This window comes from Microtus ochrogaster, chromosome 16, assembly GCF_000317375.1.
Source record: "Microtus ochrogaster isolate Prairie Vole_2 chromosome 16, MicOch1.0, whole genome shotgun sequence".
Lineage (NCBI taxonomy): Eukaryota > Metazoa > Chordata > Mammalia > Rodentia > Cricetidae > Microtus > Microtus ochrogaster.
The window spans coordinates 35151122-35171731 of record NC_022018.1 but is presented as its reverse complement, the minus strand read 5'-3'; the positions used below and the strand labels follow the sequence as shown (position 1 = coordinate 35171731).

General features: G+C 40.4%; 1 protein-coding gene across 3 annotated transcripts in view; it reads left to right on the top strand.

Annotated features, from left to right (window-relative positions):
- The window catches only part of Cdkal1 (CDK5 regulatory subunit associated protein 1 like 1), a 549403-nt gene that overhangs the window by 280383 nt on the left and 248410 nt on the right, over positions 1-20610 (top strand). For all 3 annotated transcript variants that reach the window (XM_013349127.2, XM_026783099.1, XM_013349128.1), the window contains one exon: positions 20254-20420. In XM_013349127.2, the coding sequence (XP_013204581.2) occupies positions 20254-20420 (167 nt within the window). The remainder of the gene's footprint in view (positions 1-20253; positions 20421-20610) is intronic.

The window sequence follows — 20610 nt, the reverse complement described above, 5'->3', positions numbered from 1 at the left end:
CCTGTGGAGCATAGTCATTGACAGTTTCTCATTGACCCCGTGTTGTACTGTACCAGGCATCATTCCTAAAAGGTTCCTCCTGAACCCCTTTCTCTGATTCTTTTTAAGAAGTTATTGGCTAGTACTCACAACAGTTACCTTAAAAGATAACAGCTCTCAGTTGCCACAGTGAAACATCTTACTTAGGCGCTCAGGTTCGATTTGGTCAAACTGCTGCAGTGGCAAGATGGTCAAAGGCCAGGGCTTGGGGACATCTAGGATGGTGTCGTTTCTAGAACTAGGCTTGGAGATGGAGACTTAGAAATAAAGAGCAGAGAGCAGCTCAGAGAGTGGATTGAAGAGGAGCAGGGGTGCACTAGAGAGAAACAGTCCTCAGGGACCATATCAGGTTCATATTGACTGACAAGTGTCTCAGCGCTAGAAAAAAAATCTTTGATTCCTCTACAAGTCTTTGATTCTGACTCTTGTCATATTTATAAGGTTATAAGTCCCTTAATAGTTTCAAAGACTCACAGTCTTTTCTTGCTGAATATGGAAATAACTAAGCCATAATTACTTGCTTTTGATACCCATAGTTCCTTGAGCATTACAAATGATGCCTGTCTTCTAATTGCTAAGGGACTGTATGGCAAAGAAAAGCATTTACCATGAACAAAGTACCTGCATATGTGCTCCAGGGAATCTGTTATCACATGCTAGTCGTTGAGTACACTGACAACATGTTCAGAGTTTGGCCACCTCTGTATGTAGTGACTGACCCAGTAATTTGGGGATATGGCCAGCAGGAGGCAGGAGTACTTTCAGAACCTGTTCAAACAGCTGAGGGCCTGTCTCTCTTTAGATTGGATGGGGATTCACCCAGTGAACCTGAAATGCCTGAAAGTGTGCATTTGGTCACATGGACGTGCATTTGTGCCATTATGCTGGGCAGAGGGGCTGCTCTGCTGCTGCCCATGCTGCTGCTACCCATGCTGCTGAATTTCCTTGAGTATTGCTTTGAGACTTTGTTTTGACTACTTTTATTTTTCTCCGAGAACTGTACACTGCAGTTGGGGAAATTTTATTTAAGACTGGAATGAAAGAGTTGAACTTTGTATCCTCTGAAGTTTTTCAAGTTTATCATATGGAACTTTAGCAAATAAGTTTGTGTGTGTGTGTGTGTGTGTGTGTGTGTGTGTGTGTGTGTGTGTGTGTGTGTTGTATGTGGGTCCCCATGTACTAAACAATATGCAGTTTTTCGTTACTTACTAAATGTTTAAGCTGCAACTGTTTATTATTTAAGTTAATTGATTAGAAAATATAGTTTCTGCTTAAGGCCTATGTGTTAAGGTGACAAGCCCTGGGTGTAAGATTATTTATCAGGTGGTAGTGTTAGACCAAGAAATACTTTCAGAAAAACTGATATTTTAGACAATAATGTGAATTGAAAAATCACCTGTCTCTAACCTCTTAGGTGCATAGGTTATGCTCAGTTCTGGTGGAGACCACGGGATGCTGCTGATCTGGGGTAGACTGTCTTGCTGCATTTCTAGCGCTCTAGTTTGTGAACACCTATCGGTGTGTTTGAGGATGTACTTGCTGTAAAGAACACTCACAGAACAGAGTCCTCAGAGCCTTGGTTACTACATATTGAGGTACACTTACTTTTAAGTTTATATCTACACATGTCTACATCTTGTCATTGCGTGGGAGCATTCTGTTGTACTATTTGTTCATATTAATTTTAGGGTGCATGTTATGTTCTTGGAGTAGTTGTCTTTTAAACCTATTTACCTGTAGTCAGCATTAATGACAGCAGATGAGCAAATGACAGAACCAATGGCAGAGATAAAGATTAGAAAGGCCGTGCTGCCCTGAGAAATACCACCTGTGATGTTTGATCAAGTGATGGCCTGGCCATGAGTGAAGGGAATACATAATGTTAGCTATGTAAATGTTACTGAAAGTTTTGTTGGACTTCAACATATTCATCCTAAAGAATTTTAGTGTCCAGGCATAGTGGCACAAGCCTTCAGTCCCAGTACCCGAGGCAGAGGTAGACAGCTCTATTAGTTCTCAGCCAGTCTTGGCTCTCTAGTGAGTTCCAGACAAGCAAAGGCTACATAGAGAGGTCCTGTGTCAGAAAACAAAAACAAGTTTTAGTGAGATGAGTCTGTGCATACTTGGGAATATTTAGAGAGCTCTGCTAACTACCCAAAGATGTATTTTGACAGATATATTATGAACCTGGAACAGTATTGCATTTTTTTAGTAATTGGAATGAAAAACATGCAAAGTTTATTGGTGACATCAGTTGAAGAGAAATTGTTGGCATCAAGAGAATGAAAGAATGTTAACTATGGATGGCTTGGTCAAAGCCATCCATAGCTGTATGGTAAGTCAGACCATAGAGTTGTTTATGTTAAGGATTGGGGCTTGGCACTCACCCAGTAAGCAATAGGATCTGGGCAGTGCACTTGTGTTATGTCAAGGATATGTTATTCTTGTAGGAGTTAACATTACTTTGGAGTTTGCTACCTAAGCACTGAGAAATTATTCTATTACCCTCTGGAGAAATCAGTGGAATAGATCAGGCAAAGAGACCTTTGAGAGAAATTAAAAGGAGATGAAACTGTTTGATTTGGAAAATCAAGACATTGGAGTTTAGGAGGGAAAGGAGCACCATCTGTTGTCTCTTTCTGCAAGATAAGGGGTAAGATATTCTCACAAAGAGAAGCATGCGACTTGGTTGTTATAACAGAGCATGGAAGGAAAGAGAGTGGTATCTTTCCTTAGAAATTATGAATGCGCTATAGATTGCTTCTGATAATCCCTCTATGGACTCAGTTGCTTAATAGATATGGAGGTTTTCTGGGAAAAATCTCATATTAAATACTGATTAGTGTTTGAATACAAGAAATTAAACCAGCCCTGTTTGGTGTTGTGACTTCTGTAAACATGGGTAGCAAGCTGAGACTTCTGGACGACTCGAATCTTTGTCATGTATTTCAGGGGGAAGTATTCCAAGATAAAGTTGTTGTTGTTGTTGATGATGTTGGTGATGTTGGTGATGGTGGTGATGATGATGATGATGATGATGATGATGATGATGATGATGATGATGATGGTGGTGGTGGTGATATGCTCTGTGCACAGCATGAGTGTTGTATTGAAATCAGGGACACTATGATCATCCAAAGGAAACCCCACAAGATCAAGCTTAACATTCCCTTTGAGGAGACAATGGAAGAGATCATTCTACCTCTAAGAGCTCAGGTATTGACTGTGTCCTGCCCTCACTCCCAAAATGCCCGTCATTCTGCCTCGGCTGCACCTAGTTTGGGGCTGTGCCAGATTCTATAGGACAGGGAGGTCGACTGGGATGGGGACACCAGAGATCCAGCTTTCCTTAGTTGCTACCCGAGCCATGATAACTTTTCCTGATACAGCTGTTTGAGTCACCCGTGCTCTTATAAGTGACCCCACTAAATTCATTGATTCCTTCAGGTCTGATTAGTTGGAGTCATTTATTTAGCTTATGGGTGGCCTATCTGGAATACATAGGTATTTCTGTTCATCTCTCCAGATAAAGCATGGACCAAGTCAGCTGACCTTCATGTCTACCATCTTTTGAGTATTCTTTAAGATATGTCAAGAAATGAACAAATTAATGCTGCTTGTATTTTCCTTGTCATTATTTACAGTGTATTCTGTATACAGTGTAATCCTCCAGCCAACTTTAATTTCATAGCTATTCATTGTGTTTAAACAGCACCTTTCCTATATTAAATATTTATGGTAGTCTTTGGGAAGAATACATTAAAATGGCAGAAATAGACATTTCATCAATTGAACACAATGGATCCTCTTGTGAATTTTTAGTTTGCTTTTAAAGAAAGTTCACAATGTCTGCTAAGAACCAAAGGAAGCAATGATTCCACCAATTCCCTGGCCATGCTTTCCAAAAGCCATGTCTGCCAGAAGCTTCCATGCTTCAGCACCTCCCATTCTGAAACCATTTGCAAGGGCAGTAGAGAATGATAAACAAAAACATTGACAGTTGTATTGCCTATTAATAATTCAGCAGAAGTATACCTCATTTGCATTGATATTGCCTTTTAATCAATTTTTAACCACAGTAGCAATGATGAGGGAAAGATGCATTCTAGAGAATGGAGTTTGCAGGCATGAAAGGTGTTTTGAGAAAGGTATTCTAGGTCTCTTTGAATGTTTAAAGAGTCTTGTGCTTTTTTGCTTGACTGTGTTGTTCTATTTGTTGTACTAACTAATAAGCCCGAATCAAGGAGTCATGGTTATAGTCCCCCTGGAGAGATGTCTTGTCCCAACTTAAATTTAGAAGAGCTGTGTATCTCTAACTGTAGAAATGTCACCAGATTAAACAAAATATTTCTGTTAGTTTTTATGAAATTCCTGAAGACCATTTATACACTTCCTCTATCGTTTGCTAACAGGTCAGTGTCTCCTAGCCAGTCTTACCTATTTTTCTGAGAAAACAGCTTGCTTTTGTTATAAGTGGGAAATTTTTATTTTTGAACATCTTATTTAGCTTTCACTGTGGATTAATGAAACTTTTGGTGAGAGTTTTGAAAGTCCCAGGTCAGGGAACTCCTGATTCTAGTAATGATAAAGACACTTCCCAGTCAATGCTGACCACTCTCTTTACACCCGGTTTACAAGCGTGCAGGAAGCATGGGCAGGCCAATAATGAAATATTTTCTTAGTAATGTTTAATATATATTTAGTTATCTGAAGAAACTGAGTTGGTAGTTACAAAGATTGTATAACTTTATGTTCCTTTTACAAACTAGTTCATTAAGCATACTGCTTCTAACACTACACTTTAATTTCCAGTCCAGAATTGTTTCGTAAGCTGTCCTTCCAGGGAGATACAAATTCCCTCAAACCAAATGAAAGCTGTGATTTCATCCTTTTTAAAGGAAATCTCTACCGCAAGAAACTTAGGCTAAGTACACTAGTTGAAGCTTCTTTCTTTCCAGATAAACTGACATCTGAGAGAGTAAAGTGGGTTTATTTAAAGTTAGTCAGTTTTGGATGAGCTACAATTAAAATGTTGGGTTTTTTTGTTGTTGTTGTTGTTGACTGTTTCTGGGTTTTTCTTATTTCTTTCATAAATTATATAATAAAACCTGATCATTAAAAGTTTCAGATATAGTCTGTTCAACTTGAAATCTGTGTGAGTCTGATCCTGGCTTTCTACTATTCTGGGATGTTGTCTTTTTTTTTTTCATTGTTGTGTCTACTCATTCATTTATTTATTTTACTACTGAGAATTGAACCCAGGACCTAGTACATGCTAGGCAAGTGCTCCCTTCACTGAGTTTTATCCCCAGTTACTTTATTTTTTTTTATTTTTAAAATTTATTTATTTAAGATTTCTGCCTCCTCCCCGCCACCGCCTCCCATTTCCCTCCCCCTCCCCCGATCAGGTCCCCCTCCCTTGTCAGCCCAAAGAGCAATCAGGGTTTCGAGGGGTGCACCCACACACTGAGACAAGGGATGTTCTATCAGGAACTCACTCACCAAGGCCAGCTGGCCCGGGTCTGAAAAATCATGGGATAAAACTGGACTCACTGATCATAGCGGACAATGAGGACTACTGAGAACCCAAGAACAATAGCAGTGGGTCTCTGATTCTACTGCACGTACTTGCTTTGTGGGAGCCTAGGCAGTTTGGATGCTCACCTTACTAGACCTGGATGGAGGTGGGTGGTCCTTGGACTTCCCACAGGGCAGGGAACCCTGAGAATAACTTTGAAACCAGCTGATAGTATTCGATCTTTTAGAACTAATATGCCCTCACCCCAGTGTGAACTCTAATGTCAGTGGACACTTACCTTCTAGCACTCCTGGTACAATGGGCATCATGGGCTGGAAACAACACTTCTCCTCTCTTGAAGGCTACATTTAGTGGGCAGCCTTTTTGGGGTGTTGGCACAGTGTGTGACTTCAACACAGGCAACTGTTTGTAGGTCTTTTGTTCTGTGGAGTACTTGGGCTCTACTCTTGGCAGGCACAGGTGTGGCCCATTCTCCCTAGTGACAAAGGCTAATTTTGGAGACATGGACAGCCTTCTGTATCGTTTGGTGTAGGAGAAATAAGACCCAAGAGAACGGACATGGGTCTGTCAAGAGCTGTCATAGTGAAGTGAGAGTCAAGAGGCAGTGGGAGTGGAGCTCATTCATAAGCTGACTGGTTATTTCCTGTTTAATAAAGACTTTTCACATTTTGACCTTTATTTTTGGCTTTTGTTTTAAGTTCACAGTCATCATAATTGGCATTGTTAGTGCTTGGAAGCAGGATGGATATAGGCTGATACAGTATCTCTTTAGGTGTTTCTGGCCAGCACCTGTAGGTCTGCCGCCCACCCACCTACCAGGTCAGTGGCAGGTGTTCCTTCTACTTGCAGAATCTCCCGATGGCCATCTTCATTGCTTGTTAGCTCAAGGTTGGCTCCAATCAACATTTTCCGGTCCCCCTCTCTAAAAAATGCAAAGATAAAGGCTTGAGTACATGGACTGATTTAGTGTTTTGTTGCCTGCTTAGATGTTTGAAGCTTTTCCTTTTGTTTTGACCTGTCTCTCCAAATGTGGTTCGCTAGTGCATTTCCTCATCTACTGATTGTGGTCTTCTGGATCCAGAGTGGAAGTGATCCCTGGGACCATTCACTTGACCAAAAAGTTACAGGAAAAACTGTGTTCAGACAACAAATCTAATTTTGCAAACACTTAACAAGTTAAGGATTCAGATCAAACTAATGAAAGCTATTTAAGAGAAGTCAGTTGTAGTGGTTTTAAAGCATTTATTTCATTGCTTTTTTAACTTCTTGACTGTTAACACCATAAATGTGAATTTGAAAAAAAATTAACTTGGATTTGAACTCTATAAAAAGTATTTTTTTTCTTTTAATTAACTTTATTGTTTTTACGGCCTATGTGGAGCCCCATTTCTGCGCTTGGGTAGTTCCCATTTGCAAATGGGATAATTTCTGCATATAGGTCTGAACAGGCTATGCCTCAATTATCTCTTTTGTGTAACTTTACTGGCAAAAAAGTAGTTTTCTTCTCCAAATGGAAATGCCAGAATAGCTGGAATGCCTTAGGAAATACTTCCATTTCCTTCTTTTCTAATGTAATAGACCTTGGTCCATCATTGGAAGCCCATGTTGAAACTTGGGATGTTACATGCCAATATTGCTCTTTTGGTGTTTTACATGTACCAGGTGGAGTAGGAAATACTTTCTGTTTATTGTCTCATTTAATCACTACAGTAACCCTTGAGGTGTTGGAATTATTTGATATCATATCTGGGGAAAGTTAGTTAAGGCAGACTCTAGACTACTTGGATAGTGAGTGGCAGAGCCAGAGCTGTCATTCAGTCTGTTCAAAACCCTTTAGTGTGCCCACTGTCCTGTAGGGCATAAAGGTGTGGGCTTTGATAGACATCTCTACACTGCTTATCTAGTTATAGTTCATCTTTGGAGTTACTTGATCTTAGACTTACTCTATATAATGCTTCACTTGTACCATGTTTCAGCTCCTGGACTGAGACTTTTATTGGCAAATTGGCTGTCACTATTATACTCCAAACAAAAACATAAGGCATATGAGTGTGCTCATCCCTCTGCCTGGTAAGAGAGGATCTGAGGAGGCTCTTGTCTTGTGGCTGATATGAACTAGTCACTCAGTTTCAAGTGATGCTGGTGAATGCTTGTGAAATTAGTCCTGAAAGTTTGATTCTGACTTCTGCTCACCTAATAAAGTCCATTTCCTAAGCACAGCAACCTTGGGATTTTTGAAAAACATTTTCTCATAATACTTTTTTGAGAAGCAGCTGTCTAGGATGTATTTCAGTCTTGAGGAGAGCAGCATTGATAGTATATATTACATTCACATTTAATATGCATCTCAAATATCAGGTGATTTTTTTCTCTCTCTGCTTTATGAAGTGTCCACTCACAGCCATTAAATCCTGTTTGTTATCATTCCTGTCTCTGTCTTCTTTCTTCCAGTGAAATACATGATTTACACATCATGGAAATGCATGAGCCATTTCTAAGCTACATCTAACAGTCCAGAACTTTATTTCTTTTAGGAATCAATAATTGTGGAAAAGGGAAATCACAGTGTGAGTGACAGCTAAATTCAAGGGGGAAATTTCTGAAGTTTTTTTTTTTTTCCTTTACAGGAGTGAAAATAACTTTGGGGTTATGGGGAATCACCTTACCACAGTAGGGAACTTCTCTTGAATTTACAATCAGAAACTCACACTAACTTCTGAAACACACAACGGGGCCGTCACAGTCATCAAGTGTTATTTGCTAAGGACTTTGCCACCAAGCTCCTGAAGAAACTTCCCAAGGAATGTATATCAAAACGTAAGAGGCAGAATTAAAGAAGATATGGGACTGGAGACCCAGGGCATTTCAGTTTTGTTTATATTCAGTTTTGCTTAAGCAGAAGGAACTTGGAGTTGGGCAGAAAAGAAACGGTGGACAGACTCCTGATGACTTGTGTTCCCTCAGGGTAGATTTTTGGGAGTTCTGTTACTGGAAATGACATAAGACTATCTGGTCCAAGACCCGAGATCCTCAACAGAAGGGAGTCACCTCTCTTGGTTCTAAATTATAGTGTGGCCCAACTTTAATTCCAAATTCCTGAGTTCTGAAACCTGACTCTTCAGGAAAGATAGTTCCTAACCAAAACCAAAGATGTTTCCTTACAGAGGGATGGATATATTTTCTTCTTAGTTCCTGAGAGGCCTGTGTATCTGTGGGTTTATGTAATCTTTGTAGACTCCATGAGGACTGTGCAGTGATGGCATGTACCCTCCTTATGTCCATTCTGTGAGGCAGGTGCCTTGCTGGTGTTGCATCTCCTGCTGACTTTCATTTGTCATGAAATCCTGTAGTCTAATGAGATGGTTATTAACCCTCAGGTCAATTAAGTAATTTTTGCAGTGACACTAAGTGTGAGCTGCCATAGAAACATGGAGTCAGGCCCTGCTAGGATGGGATTCGAGGTTGTGTGCTCTCATATGAAATGGAGAAACAAATGGAAGATCCCAGCTTTCAGTCTGGTTCTAAGAATTCTAGCCCAGAAAACCACCATCTTCTCCCACAGCAGAGTAGTGAGGAATGGAAAACTCTGGTTAGCCCTTGCAAAGGAAGAGGCTGTTTTCATGCTGCACATCTAACTTAAGCTCAGGTGGGGAGCAACTTGTGTTCTTTGCTCTCAAACACTAAGATAATTTTTGAGGGGGATAACTTTAGGGTTTCATAAGTTCTAAAATAAACAGGTGATGTGTGTCAACAACATTATATAGGCAGATGTGACGCCATCAGTTTGAAAGCTGGATTGTAGTTGACTCTTGAAAAGAGATGAGATAATCGCAAGCTAAAAGTAGAAACCTAAAATTAAGAATGTCTCTAAACTGTAACTTTCGCACATGTGCCCGAACGCAATAATATATTCACTGTAAAGTCTAGAAACCTTATAAATACATGACTGGCAGTTGCCTCAGGCAGAAACCTTTTCCTGATGCAATGAGATAAATGTAATTGACTGCATGTAGACGGATGGGTAATTAAATCCATGTGCAGCAATTTCTAACTAATTGCTATGTTCTAATCACAGATTGCTTTCTCTTTGTCAAGGTAAGTGTATATAATTACACAGTCCTTATTTTCTTTAATCTGAAATCATCCCAGTGGGGTGAATATTTTTAAGCACTCTGAATCTTTGAATATTTGCTACATTTCTGGCATGAAGATCATTTGCATATTGGTAATTTGTGGGCCTTTATAGTAAAATAGCTTTGAGTGTCATCGAAAGCAATTTTGTGGTCAGTAGAAATTTCTCCAGTCTGGGTTCATTTGTTGTTTAACCTTTTTTTTTTTTTTTTTTGAGTTAAGGATATTTTATTATTTGAGACACCGGTAATGTTGAAGGCATCCTATGAACCATTATCCTCATTACTTAGTACTTAGAAAAAGACAAAAAAAAAAAAAAATCAGGAAGTGGCTATTGATTGACACAGGAACTGAAATGAGCTTCTTTTAGGGTTGGAGAGCTTAGCATCAGGCCACATGATCGCCCTGGCCCTGCACATAGCTCCTTGGCTTTAAGGACACAGAAGGAACTTCTGGACCGAAGGGAGGAGAGCAGATGGCAGTTCATGACGCTGTGACATTGTGGTTTTAGATCATCCACAGTCAGGTGTTTGTAGTGCACATTGCAGTTGTATGACACTAGGTGGTGGACCTGGTAGAAGATGGATATGTGTCTGACTCGTCCATCCTTGTGCTCTTAGTGTGCTGCCCCAGATGTGGACCTGTTTGTGGAAACAACTGAGCCAGTGATAAGATGTTGATTGATAAGGGAATTGGATCCTCCTCTCCTGATTTTCCTTCCTGGCTAATGCCCTTTTCTTATTCTTTTATTGGATAATGAAGGTGTTTTTTTTAAATAGTCTAAGCACCCCCTATTAGAGTATTGTAGCCTGTTTGTGTAAACTCAAATTTGAAGTATTAAAATAAAATTGAGTAGAAAAGGTTTGAGAGATTTAATCGAAATAAATAAATATTTGAGAAAAAATAACCAGCACACTTTTAAAAAATGCTTTTGCTATAGTTGGCTAATTTTTGGCCAGCGCAAGCCATTATCCTAAGCACTCTCTTTGGTTTACAAATCAGAGTAGACACTACAGTAATATTGTGGCTACAGAAAGATGGTGCATACCTGTATAATGATTTTATGGAAGAGGGATTATAAATATTCATGTTCATTAAGTTAATTTTGTTACTTTGTTAATACCATTTCATTATTTTTCCCTGAGAGAAATTAGTTAAAAATAATGCACAAAAGGATTATTGTAGAGTCAGGAATTTGTAAGTGGTTATTTTTATTTGTAATACAGTTTTGAGAATTTCAATAACCTACATTTTTAAAAATACAAATAGAAGTATGTGAAGTATATGATGTGTAAGGTGTAGTGTTTCATTATCACAAATCTGAGGAAAGGCCATGGCTGTTGTTAAGTATGGAGAAAAAGTGCCAGTTGTTACTAGATAAACTTAAGATGTGATTTATTCCCATTAAGTGTCACTGCTCTTCATTGTAGGCAGTTCTGAAATTTATGTATTTTCAACAAGAATATGTTAGCAACCTGTGTAATTGAAAATGCTTTAGTTGCATTCATGTAAAATTGAATGCTACAGAATGAATTTATTTTAATCAGATATTTGAATTAACTTGATATTTCCAAAAATGTAATTTTTGAAACCTCATCAACATTCAAAAGTCTTAAATATTTTTACGTCTTTTGGTTTCCTCTTAAATCTTTCAATCCAGCAATCTTTGTTCTTATGCACACCTCTGCATGCTTCCAGTCCTCAGCTTCCACCAGTGATGAATCAGAGGGAGCCGCTCGCTAATGCATCTTACAGCGTTTCACACCAATAGCTTTCCTCTCAAGTTCTAGTTTCTACTTATCCATTGCAATGTTTATGGCTAAAGTTTTGTAGGTATTTTCTTGGAATTACTGAAATGATACAAAAAAATTAAAAAGCTATTAGAGCTCTTTTTGGAAAATTCAAAGGTGAGATCTAATCCAGGCTCTGCTTCTGGCTCCGCCTTGGGATGGGTTGACCGCCTTTAGTGGAAATGAAATAAAGTCTTTTTGTATTTATTAGCTAGGTTATTCATTGACTACTGTTTTTTAAAATTGATCTTTTTTAAAAATTCACACACATTGGCTAATTAACGCAGAGTATTAGACACAGTACTAAACACAGAAAGACGATAGACTGTAAAGAGAGAGTGCTCTCTCTTCCTCCCTCTCTGTCTCTCTCTCTCTCTCTTTCACACACACACACACACACACACACACACACACACACACACACACACACGAGTTATCCCATCTCACTTCAAGCCTGCCTTTGATCTTGACAACCCTTTGGCTCCACTTCCCCAGTGCTGAGATGACAGACACGTGTACTGATGGTGAGAACTGATCATTTTTGCCTTTTCCAAAGAGGTAGTTTTAAAATGTCATTCTGATTTCCACCCTTGGGCTAGAGGAACATTACCATTCTATTTTAAAATACTGAATATTAGCTCTCTAAATTAGCTTCATATAGAATATATTTAATAAGAAATTAATAAGAAGGATTTAATAAAGGTCACTTGCTCTTAATTATGCTTACAGAGCCCTAAGTGTTTTATAAAATAGAAAAATGATAAACTTCAGCCAAGTTTGTTTAATCAGATTATTGTCATTAAATTTGTAAGAATTGTTTACAACATAGAAAAATGTAAGACTTAGCATAGTTAAAAAAAAAACCACATGTATTACATCTTGACATTTACCGCACTTGCTCTGAATATTTTTAAGAGAAACGTGGAAGCAGGATTGTGGCACCTGTTGTGAATCTCTCCTCTACCGCTCCCACCAGCCCTCCTCAGATGAGCTTTCCGTAGCCTCATAAGGTCTCTTCCTTCTGTCTGCTTTGCCTGCCCTCTTCTTAGTGGTGTGTTAGAATTCCATTTTATTTCCAATTTTGTCTTGTTGGCAATGCCTATTCTCTTATTCCTCATTTTCTTTTTTTCATTTCCTTCATTCTTGCTTGCCTTCTTGCTTTCTTTCCTGCCTTCCTCATTTCCTTCCTCCTACCTCCCTGTCTCTCCAGCAAGATATTGCTATGTAAGGCTAGCATCAGACTCAGGATCCTTGCAACTCAGAGTCTTTAAATGCCAACATTATGGAGTGTGCCATCTTTCATTGTGCCCATAATTGTGAAACTGTGGGTCATGTTTACAATGGCTGTTTCCATGTCCTTTTCTGGTTCAGTCATCTCTCATGTTACTACTTCTGATTGGTAATAAGGAGAAAAGTCATAGTCAATATTTCCTTTCTTCTTTTTTTTTCAGGAATACATAAAATTTATTGAAAATTGAAGAATAAAAAATACTCTACAAACCATTGGTAGTGAATTGAAATAAAAAATCAAAAGATGGAACAATTACAGAAATGCATTTTTCTAAACTTTATCATTTTTTAAAATTTTTTATTGAGAAAAAGAAAAAAGTTTCCGCCTCCTCCCAGCCTCCCATTTCCTTCCACCTCTTCCCACCCTTCTCCCCCTCCCCCCACTCTCCTCCCCCTCCCTCTCCAGTCCAAAGAGCAGTCAGGGTTCCCTGCCCTGTGGTAAGTCCTAGGTCCTCCCCCCTCCGTCCATGTTTAGGAAGGTGAACATCCAAACTGGCTAGGCTCCCACAAAGCCAGAACATGAAGTAGGATCAAAACCCCGTGCCATTGTCCTTGGCTTCTCATCAGCCCTCATTGTTCGCCATGTTCAGAGAGTCCAGTTTTATCCCATGCTTTTTCAGTCACAGTCCAGCTGGCCTTGGTGAGCTCCCAATAGATCAGCCCCACTGTCTCAGTGGGTGGATGCACCCCTCGTGGTCCTGACTTCCTTGCTCATGTTCTCCCTCCTTCTGCTCCTCATTGGGACATTGGGAGCTCAGTCCTGTGCTCCAGTGTGGGTCTCTGTCTCTGTCTCCATCCATCCCCAGATGAAGGTTCTATGGTGATATGCAAGATATTCGTCAGTATTGCTATAGGATAGGGTCATTTCAGGTTCCCTATCCTCAGCTGCCCAAGGAACTAACTGGGGACATCGCCTTGGGCTCCTGGGAGCCACTCTAGGTTCAAGTCTCTTGCCAACCCTAAGGTGGCTCTCTTAACTAAGATTTGTGCTTCCCTGCTCCCCTATCCAACCTTCCTTTATCCCAATCATCCTGTTTCCCCAAGTTCCCCCCATCCTCCCCTTCTCACTTTTCTCTCCCCATCTCCTCTTACCCCCGTCCCACCCCACCCCCAAGATCCCAATTTTTTTCCCCGGCAATTTTGTCTACTTCCCAGTGGGTCACACTGACCTATTATTGCCTAGCAATTTTTCGTCACTTTGCCTATCTTGCCATACACATCCTGAAGCATATTCTGGAATAGGTGACATTGCATTGATCCAGTCTGGACTGGTTTGAGGTGCTTGTGCAGTAAGACACACTAGTTCCTTCAAGCAAACTTTCAGGGAAAATTCCTTAATTGCCATCTTATGCCTGTGCGTAATTGGGCATGCATATGATTAAAATCAGATGCAGCACAGGAAAGCCATGTACTAGGAACAAAGACTCACATTAGCCGAGACTGTCAATCACAAGATTACTCCTCTGTCCTAAGCAACCAGCTCCTCCTCATGGACCCACAAACAGGAGTGTGGGGCGGTGACTGGGGCTCTGGTAAAGCTGACCTACAGCCTGCAGCTTTCTCGCAGGGTGCTTTGCTTTCATTTTGCTTTGGCACTTGACTGTTTGTGTGTGATTCTATAGTTCATTGACTAAGAAGCCAAGAACTCAGAGACCCAGGCTGGAGGCCATTAATAATAGTGGCAATGGCCAGGTGTGCCCTATAATCTCAGTATTCCGAAGGCTTATGATAGAGAACACTAAGTTTGTGGGCAGCCTGAGCTACATGCATAGACTCTGCTTCCAAAATGGAAGGTTTGGAGACATAGCATAGGCTAAGCTGGTCTTACTATGATCTATCTTTAAATAAGATTATTTAGTCTCTTCTGCCCCCATCTAAAGTAAAGATACGAAACTTTTTAATGTCGATACAGGGTCTGAAATGTCCAATCTGTTCTTAAATGAATGGGCTGGACAGGAGTGCTCCTGTCTGTGCTCTTACTCATGACCCTTCAGATGCATAAGGAACAGTCTTATTACTTGTGAACTTCCCAACATGAAACCGACTCTGCATAGCACTTCATGTAGCAGGAAGAAGCAAGATCAGGTAACTTAATATGAGATATATAAATAGAACAAATACAACATGTGCCTTATTGGAAGAAAGAAGTCTAGAATGAAATGATAAGGAAGGAATCAGATGTTACCAAAGAGAGGAAGGAAAAGTCAGAAAGACAGGAGTGGAGAACAAACTCGAGAGATGGGGGAGGAAAGGAAATGGAGCAGAGTTTGAAATGATAGGTTTAACTTCAAATTGATGTAGGTTTCTTCGTCATCCAGTACACATGCAACTATAGGTATTTTTGTGGCATTGTATGTCATTAAACTTTATTGCCCTCTTACCATTGATTCTCCCAATCACTGTTTATAGTTACAGCTTTTTAGATGTATGTATTTACTTTATATATTTGAGTGCATGACCGCATTATTGGGTGTACATAACATGTGGAGGGGAGACTAGGGAGTCACTGTCTTCCTCTGTCACTTTCTACCTCTCATTCCTGAGTCAGAGTGTCCCTTTGGACCTGGTGCCCATGTTTTCTGGGCCAGGTGAGAAGCCAGCATCCTGGAAATGCTCTTGTCTCCAGTCTTCCAGAGCCTGGTTTATAGTGTGTTTGGCATGCTGACTTATTATGTGGGTGCAGGGATCTGAACTCCAGCCCTCAGGGTCATGCAACAAGTGCTGTTAACCACAAGCCATCTCTCCAGCTTCTGCAGTTACACTTCTGGAGCCTTTGTTTTGGAAGTTTTTGTAACAATACAGTAATTGAAATAGCTTATTATGGTGGGAATTTTCCCTAATGATAAAACAAGATCTTGTAGAGAGCATCACTTTTTAAGCAAAGGACATTGATCTGCATCCATATTTCAGCTTTTTACAGTGGCACTCATACAGAGAAGCTGAGTCTTTCGCAACTGAGTTTGGCAATATTTAATTTTTTTTCCAATAGGGTTTTCTTTGTTGTAAAAATATTTTATTGAGGATGTTAGCTTTCTTTTATTAACCCTTTGTGTATTTTGTGTTTTTCATCACTTGCCACCTCAGATTACTGTGGAGCAGAGTGGGACCCATCTGTTGATATTCTCCACTTTGGAAGAGGTGGCTTGTATTGAAAGCTGTTGATATTCTCCACTTTGGAAGAGGTGGCTTGTATTGGAAGTGTGGCCTCATGAGTTCTTACTCAGAGAAGATGACCATGGGTTCTCATGGCTCAATATTCCTGAAAAGTACATCTCATCCCTTCCTGATATAATTACCAAAATTAGCATTCTACAAGGTTGTTATGACCTCCTGATGAGCCTGGTGATGGAACAGTTTGGGGCAAATGAGTGGAACTTGGGTGATGGAGCAGGTTAGGAAAAAAATGTTAGTCTCTGTCTCGTGCCGTTTTATTGCTTTGTTCGTGTTTGTTTTTACAGACTCGGGAGTTGCTGGTTATGCCTTTGTTTCTCTTATCTCAGTTGTTCACACTTCTTGTCCTCATTTTATGTGCTATTTTTCAAGGTGGATGTTTCAGTGCAGCTGGAATTGTCCCTTTGGGGCTGGCATTGTAGCCTCTCAGCCCTGCTTCTCCCCAAGAAGTGAACAGAAAACTCCCTATGAATCTGCCACTGTCCCCTGATAGGACCTGCATGATAGGCAATCTTAAAATACAGAAGCTTCATGGTGGATCTGTACCAGTTATGGGTCACACATTAGGCAAGGACAAATAAAGACCTCAAGTCCTGAAGGAGTGAAACTGTTCAGGCAAACATGGCTGTCTCTAAGTGTGGCCAATTAGTTGTGCAGACAAACATGTCTGTACCTCAATGCAAGTCCAGTTTTGGTGATTGCAGCCCCAGCTGCCGCATCATATTCATGCATGTGCTTAGTCTGGCAGCAACTGCTCATGCTGAATCATGAGACTTCAGGAACACCAAACATGAGACTGAGGATTCTACCTCACTTTTCTTTCTTTCTGTAATGACTTCTTGGTGGTAAAAATTTGAGGAATCACCTCTCACTAGAAAGAATGACTGAAAGAAAGCCTTAAAACATCTGAACCCTGTTGATTCCCAGCAGGTCTTTGACATGCTTTTGAATTGGTCTGGCAGGGCAGGACTGTCAAGGCCAGGGCTTACCATTGAGCTGACTCTCCTCTGCCCTGAGTACTGTAGCAGCCTATCGGGACATAGAGGCTGCTGCTTCAGTGGTGCTGATCGAATGTCACAGCTGCTTCCTCTCTGTATGATGTGATTTGAAGTTGCAGCCTCCCAGAAGCTATTGGTCCCCAACCTTTGCAGTTTGGGGAGCAGACTGCTGTTTTCTACAGTGGGTGTTATTTCTATTCTATCCAGGGTGATTTCCCCCTCTGTATTCACCCAGCAACAGAGGAGGCACCATTCCAGGAACTTGCTCTTTCTACAGAAGGCATACGTGGAACCATTTGGATGGAAAATTTGTAAATTAAAATCCTGTTCATTTTAAAATATTCACATTGTGTTGCTCAAATGCCAGTGACTGGAAAATCACATTTAATATCCTGTTTTCATAACCCCTTTCAGAATGTTATAAAATGTGTTTGTGTTGTTACTTGGCCATCTTTCTTCCTAGAGCCTTTCTTTTTTCTTAATTATAGTTTTTTAAGCAGGTTGTATGAATCTGGGTCTGGTAGTTCACTCCTGTTATCTGCAGGCTGAGACAGGATGCTGATCATAGCTTTGCAGCCGGCCTTAGCTACAGAATGAGCTCCAGGCCAGGCTATGCTAAATGAATCCCTGTCGTATAAAAGGTCCAGGTTCACATAAATGCAGTGTCTGGTGGCACGTAGAATTTTAAAATCAAGATTACACCATCAATTGGGATACTTTTAAAAGTTTCTTTTTATTTTTTGATGGTTTCATGCATGTATGTAACACAGCTTGACCATATTTGTAAGGAACAGGCTGATAGTTCTATTTTCAGAGTTACTGACAAGCAGGGCTTCTCTCCCATAGCTGGGCTGACCCCAGTTTGTCTCACAATTCAGAAATTTACAAGTGATCTGCTTCATGGCTGAGCCCAGAATTGGAGAAAAAGAACAGCTTCAAGCTCCAGATTGATTGGGTGAGGGCTTTTGCCCTAGGCTAATGAGATGGGCAGTGTGGGAGGGATGCAAATCCTGGCCTATAAGAGATGAGCAGGGGATCACAATCCACTGTCCTGTACCAAATCCATGTGGCAGCCATCTTGCCTTTTCCCAATGCTTGTACCTTTCTGCAAAACTGTATATAAAGGCTGCTTCATTTCCACTAGCCTCTTGAATTTATTATATTTCCAACAATACTCACCCCAAATTCCCTTAGTTCTCCCCTTAAACAAGCTGCAACACATCCTCTTCCCACCTTTGCGTCCCCACGTCCTTTCCTTTTGAGTGTGTAACCTAGTGAGTCCAGCTGGGGTGGACCGAATGCTGTCTTAGGCAGGGCTTGTGCAGGTAACCACAGCTATGGTGAGTTCTTGAGCATAAAGGCTAGGTCATGTCCAGAAGGAAGCATCTCCTAGCTCTCCTATACTGTTCTTGCTGCTTTAGTAATGCTCCCTGATCCTTAAGGGATGGGGGTAGAGGTGTTGATATCACACATTTTTAAATAGAAAAAAATTTAATTAATTTAAAGATAATGTTCATAAAATAGTAAAACATGCCAGATGTGTTTCTTTGGAGGAAAAAGACTTATTCTTTCTGAAACCTGTATATTCAAACCGAGGAAGACTGTAAAATATTCTTAACATTACTGATTTTTTTGTTCATTTTTGTTTTTGTTTTTGAGGCTAGGTCTCATTGTGTATCCTTATCTGGCCTGGAATTCACTATCTAGGTCACCCTGGCTTCTAATTCGGAGATCTGCCTGCTTCTGTCTTCTGCTTAAAGGCATGCACCACCACACCCAGCTATATTACTGATTTTAGTTCTAAAACATCCCCAGTTTTTGCTTTATCTGAACTTTTCAATAGGTTTTATTCTTATTGCTGTTCCATGATTCTGTAAGTGAAAAGTGGGCAGTTCACATTCACCCTCTTGTCCTCTGAGCTGTGTAAATCTCAGAAAGATAAAATTTATTTTTGCAGGTTTGATAATAAAGCACATAGCTCTTATCTATAGAAAGAATAGTGTCTAGCTATCTTAGGTCCAAGCAGCGAACTGTATTGCTGATAATTAAGAGTTCAGTTGTGGGCTTTCTTCTGTACAGTTTGAGTCTGTCCGTGTTTACAGACAAGTCACATTTGCCTCTCTTGGCTATTACAGTTTAAACTGTGCTTTGGAAGCCTGCCGTGCAATGACAGTTTTAGGACAGTTTCTGGAAACTTCCACCGTATTTCCCTCTGGAAGCTGTATGTCTGTGCCCTTGTATGTAGAGGTCTTCCTAAGCAGGAAATCAGCTGACCTGAACTAACTTCATACCACATTCATTTTGTTTGTTTTAGCCTTTTAATATTAGCTCTCACTGAATGTGGGTTCAGGAAGGGTCTGTCTACCAGGAGAACTTGGGTGGCTCTGGCTTATTCTGTTTCATTCATTTTTATACCATTAGGTGATCCAAAAGTGTTTTCTTTTGTTTTTGAAAGGCTGCTCTTGCAAACCGTTCCCTTTTGTTTGTTTGGTTTTACTTTCTGAGACAAGGACTTACTCTGTAATACACACTGGCCTAGAATGTTGCAGCTTCGGCTTGTACTTGGAGCAGTTCTCCTGTCTCAGCTTCCCGAGAGCTGAGATCACAGGCATGTGCTGTCCATCCCAGCAATTGAAGATAGGATTCATTATAGCAACAAAAATTAAATATTCTTTCCTAAGGTAAAAGCACTAAGCAAATGAAGAAGGGTTTCCAAGGCAGCCACTTAGTTTAGGTACCAGCCAATGTTGTTAATGTGAAAATAAAGTGTGCATGATTTCAATTGAATAAAGGAGACAGATTATAATAGTTACTAAGGAAAATGGGTTCATTATGATTGGTTAATAATTTGTGAGTTAATCCTTAACTGCACTTGACATTTTTCCTGCAGTTGGTGACAGAGGGTCTAATGAGTTAACTCTTCCCGGTTCCTGTTCTGTGGAGGGACTCTTTCCATTCACAGTTTACAGTGTTTGCTCGGTATTCTCTGAGATGGGACTGGGGCTCTAGCACTGATCAGTGCTTTGGAGAAGCGTGCTTGAGCTGATTGCCTGGGGATGTTGATGACTTCATGGGGCACGCTGTTACCTTATGACATTGTTGCAACTCTTAGATGTTCATAACATGAATTTAATAAGCCACTGGCAAGGAGGAATAAACTGCTTTTTCTGTGACTGAATGAGCCGACTGCCTGAATAATGGTGTTGAAAAATACTCCATTAGAAAGAGTGAGCAGTGGTTTGGTGAAGGAAATGGCCGGGCCACAGATTTGCTAATTATCTTCTTTAATTCACAGAGGGTGTTTGCGAGATATGGCTGACCAGCGAAGACACTGGCGCCTACGGCAGAGACATTGGCACAGATCTCCCCACACTTCTGTGGAAGCTGGTGGAAGTGATTCCTGAGGGAGCCATGCTGAGGCTGGGCATGACAAATCCACCATATATTTTAGAGCATCTGGAGGTAAGAAAAGGCTCCATTGACATGCTGACACAGCTGTCCCTAGCACAGCCCATGTGGCCTCCTCAGGATCATCATTCAAGCTTTGTTTAGAACCATTGTCTCATGTGTCTACAGTCTCACATTCCCAAGAGAAAATAATGAATGAGACTTGTAAAGCTCTTTTTTCATTCTATCCCATTTATTGTTACTT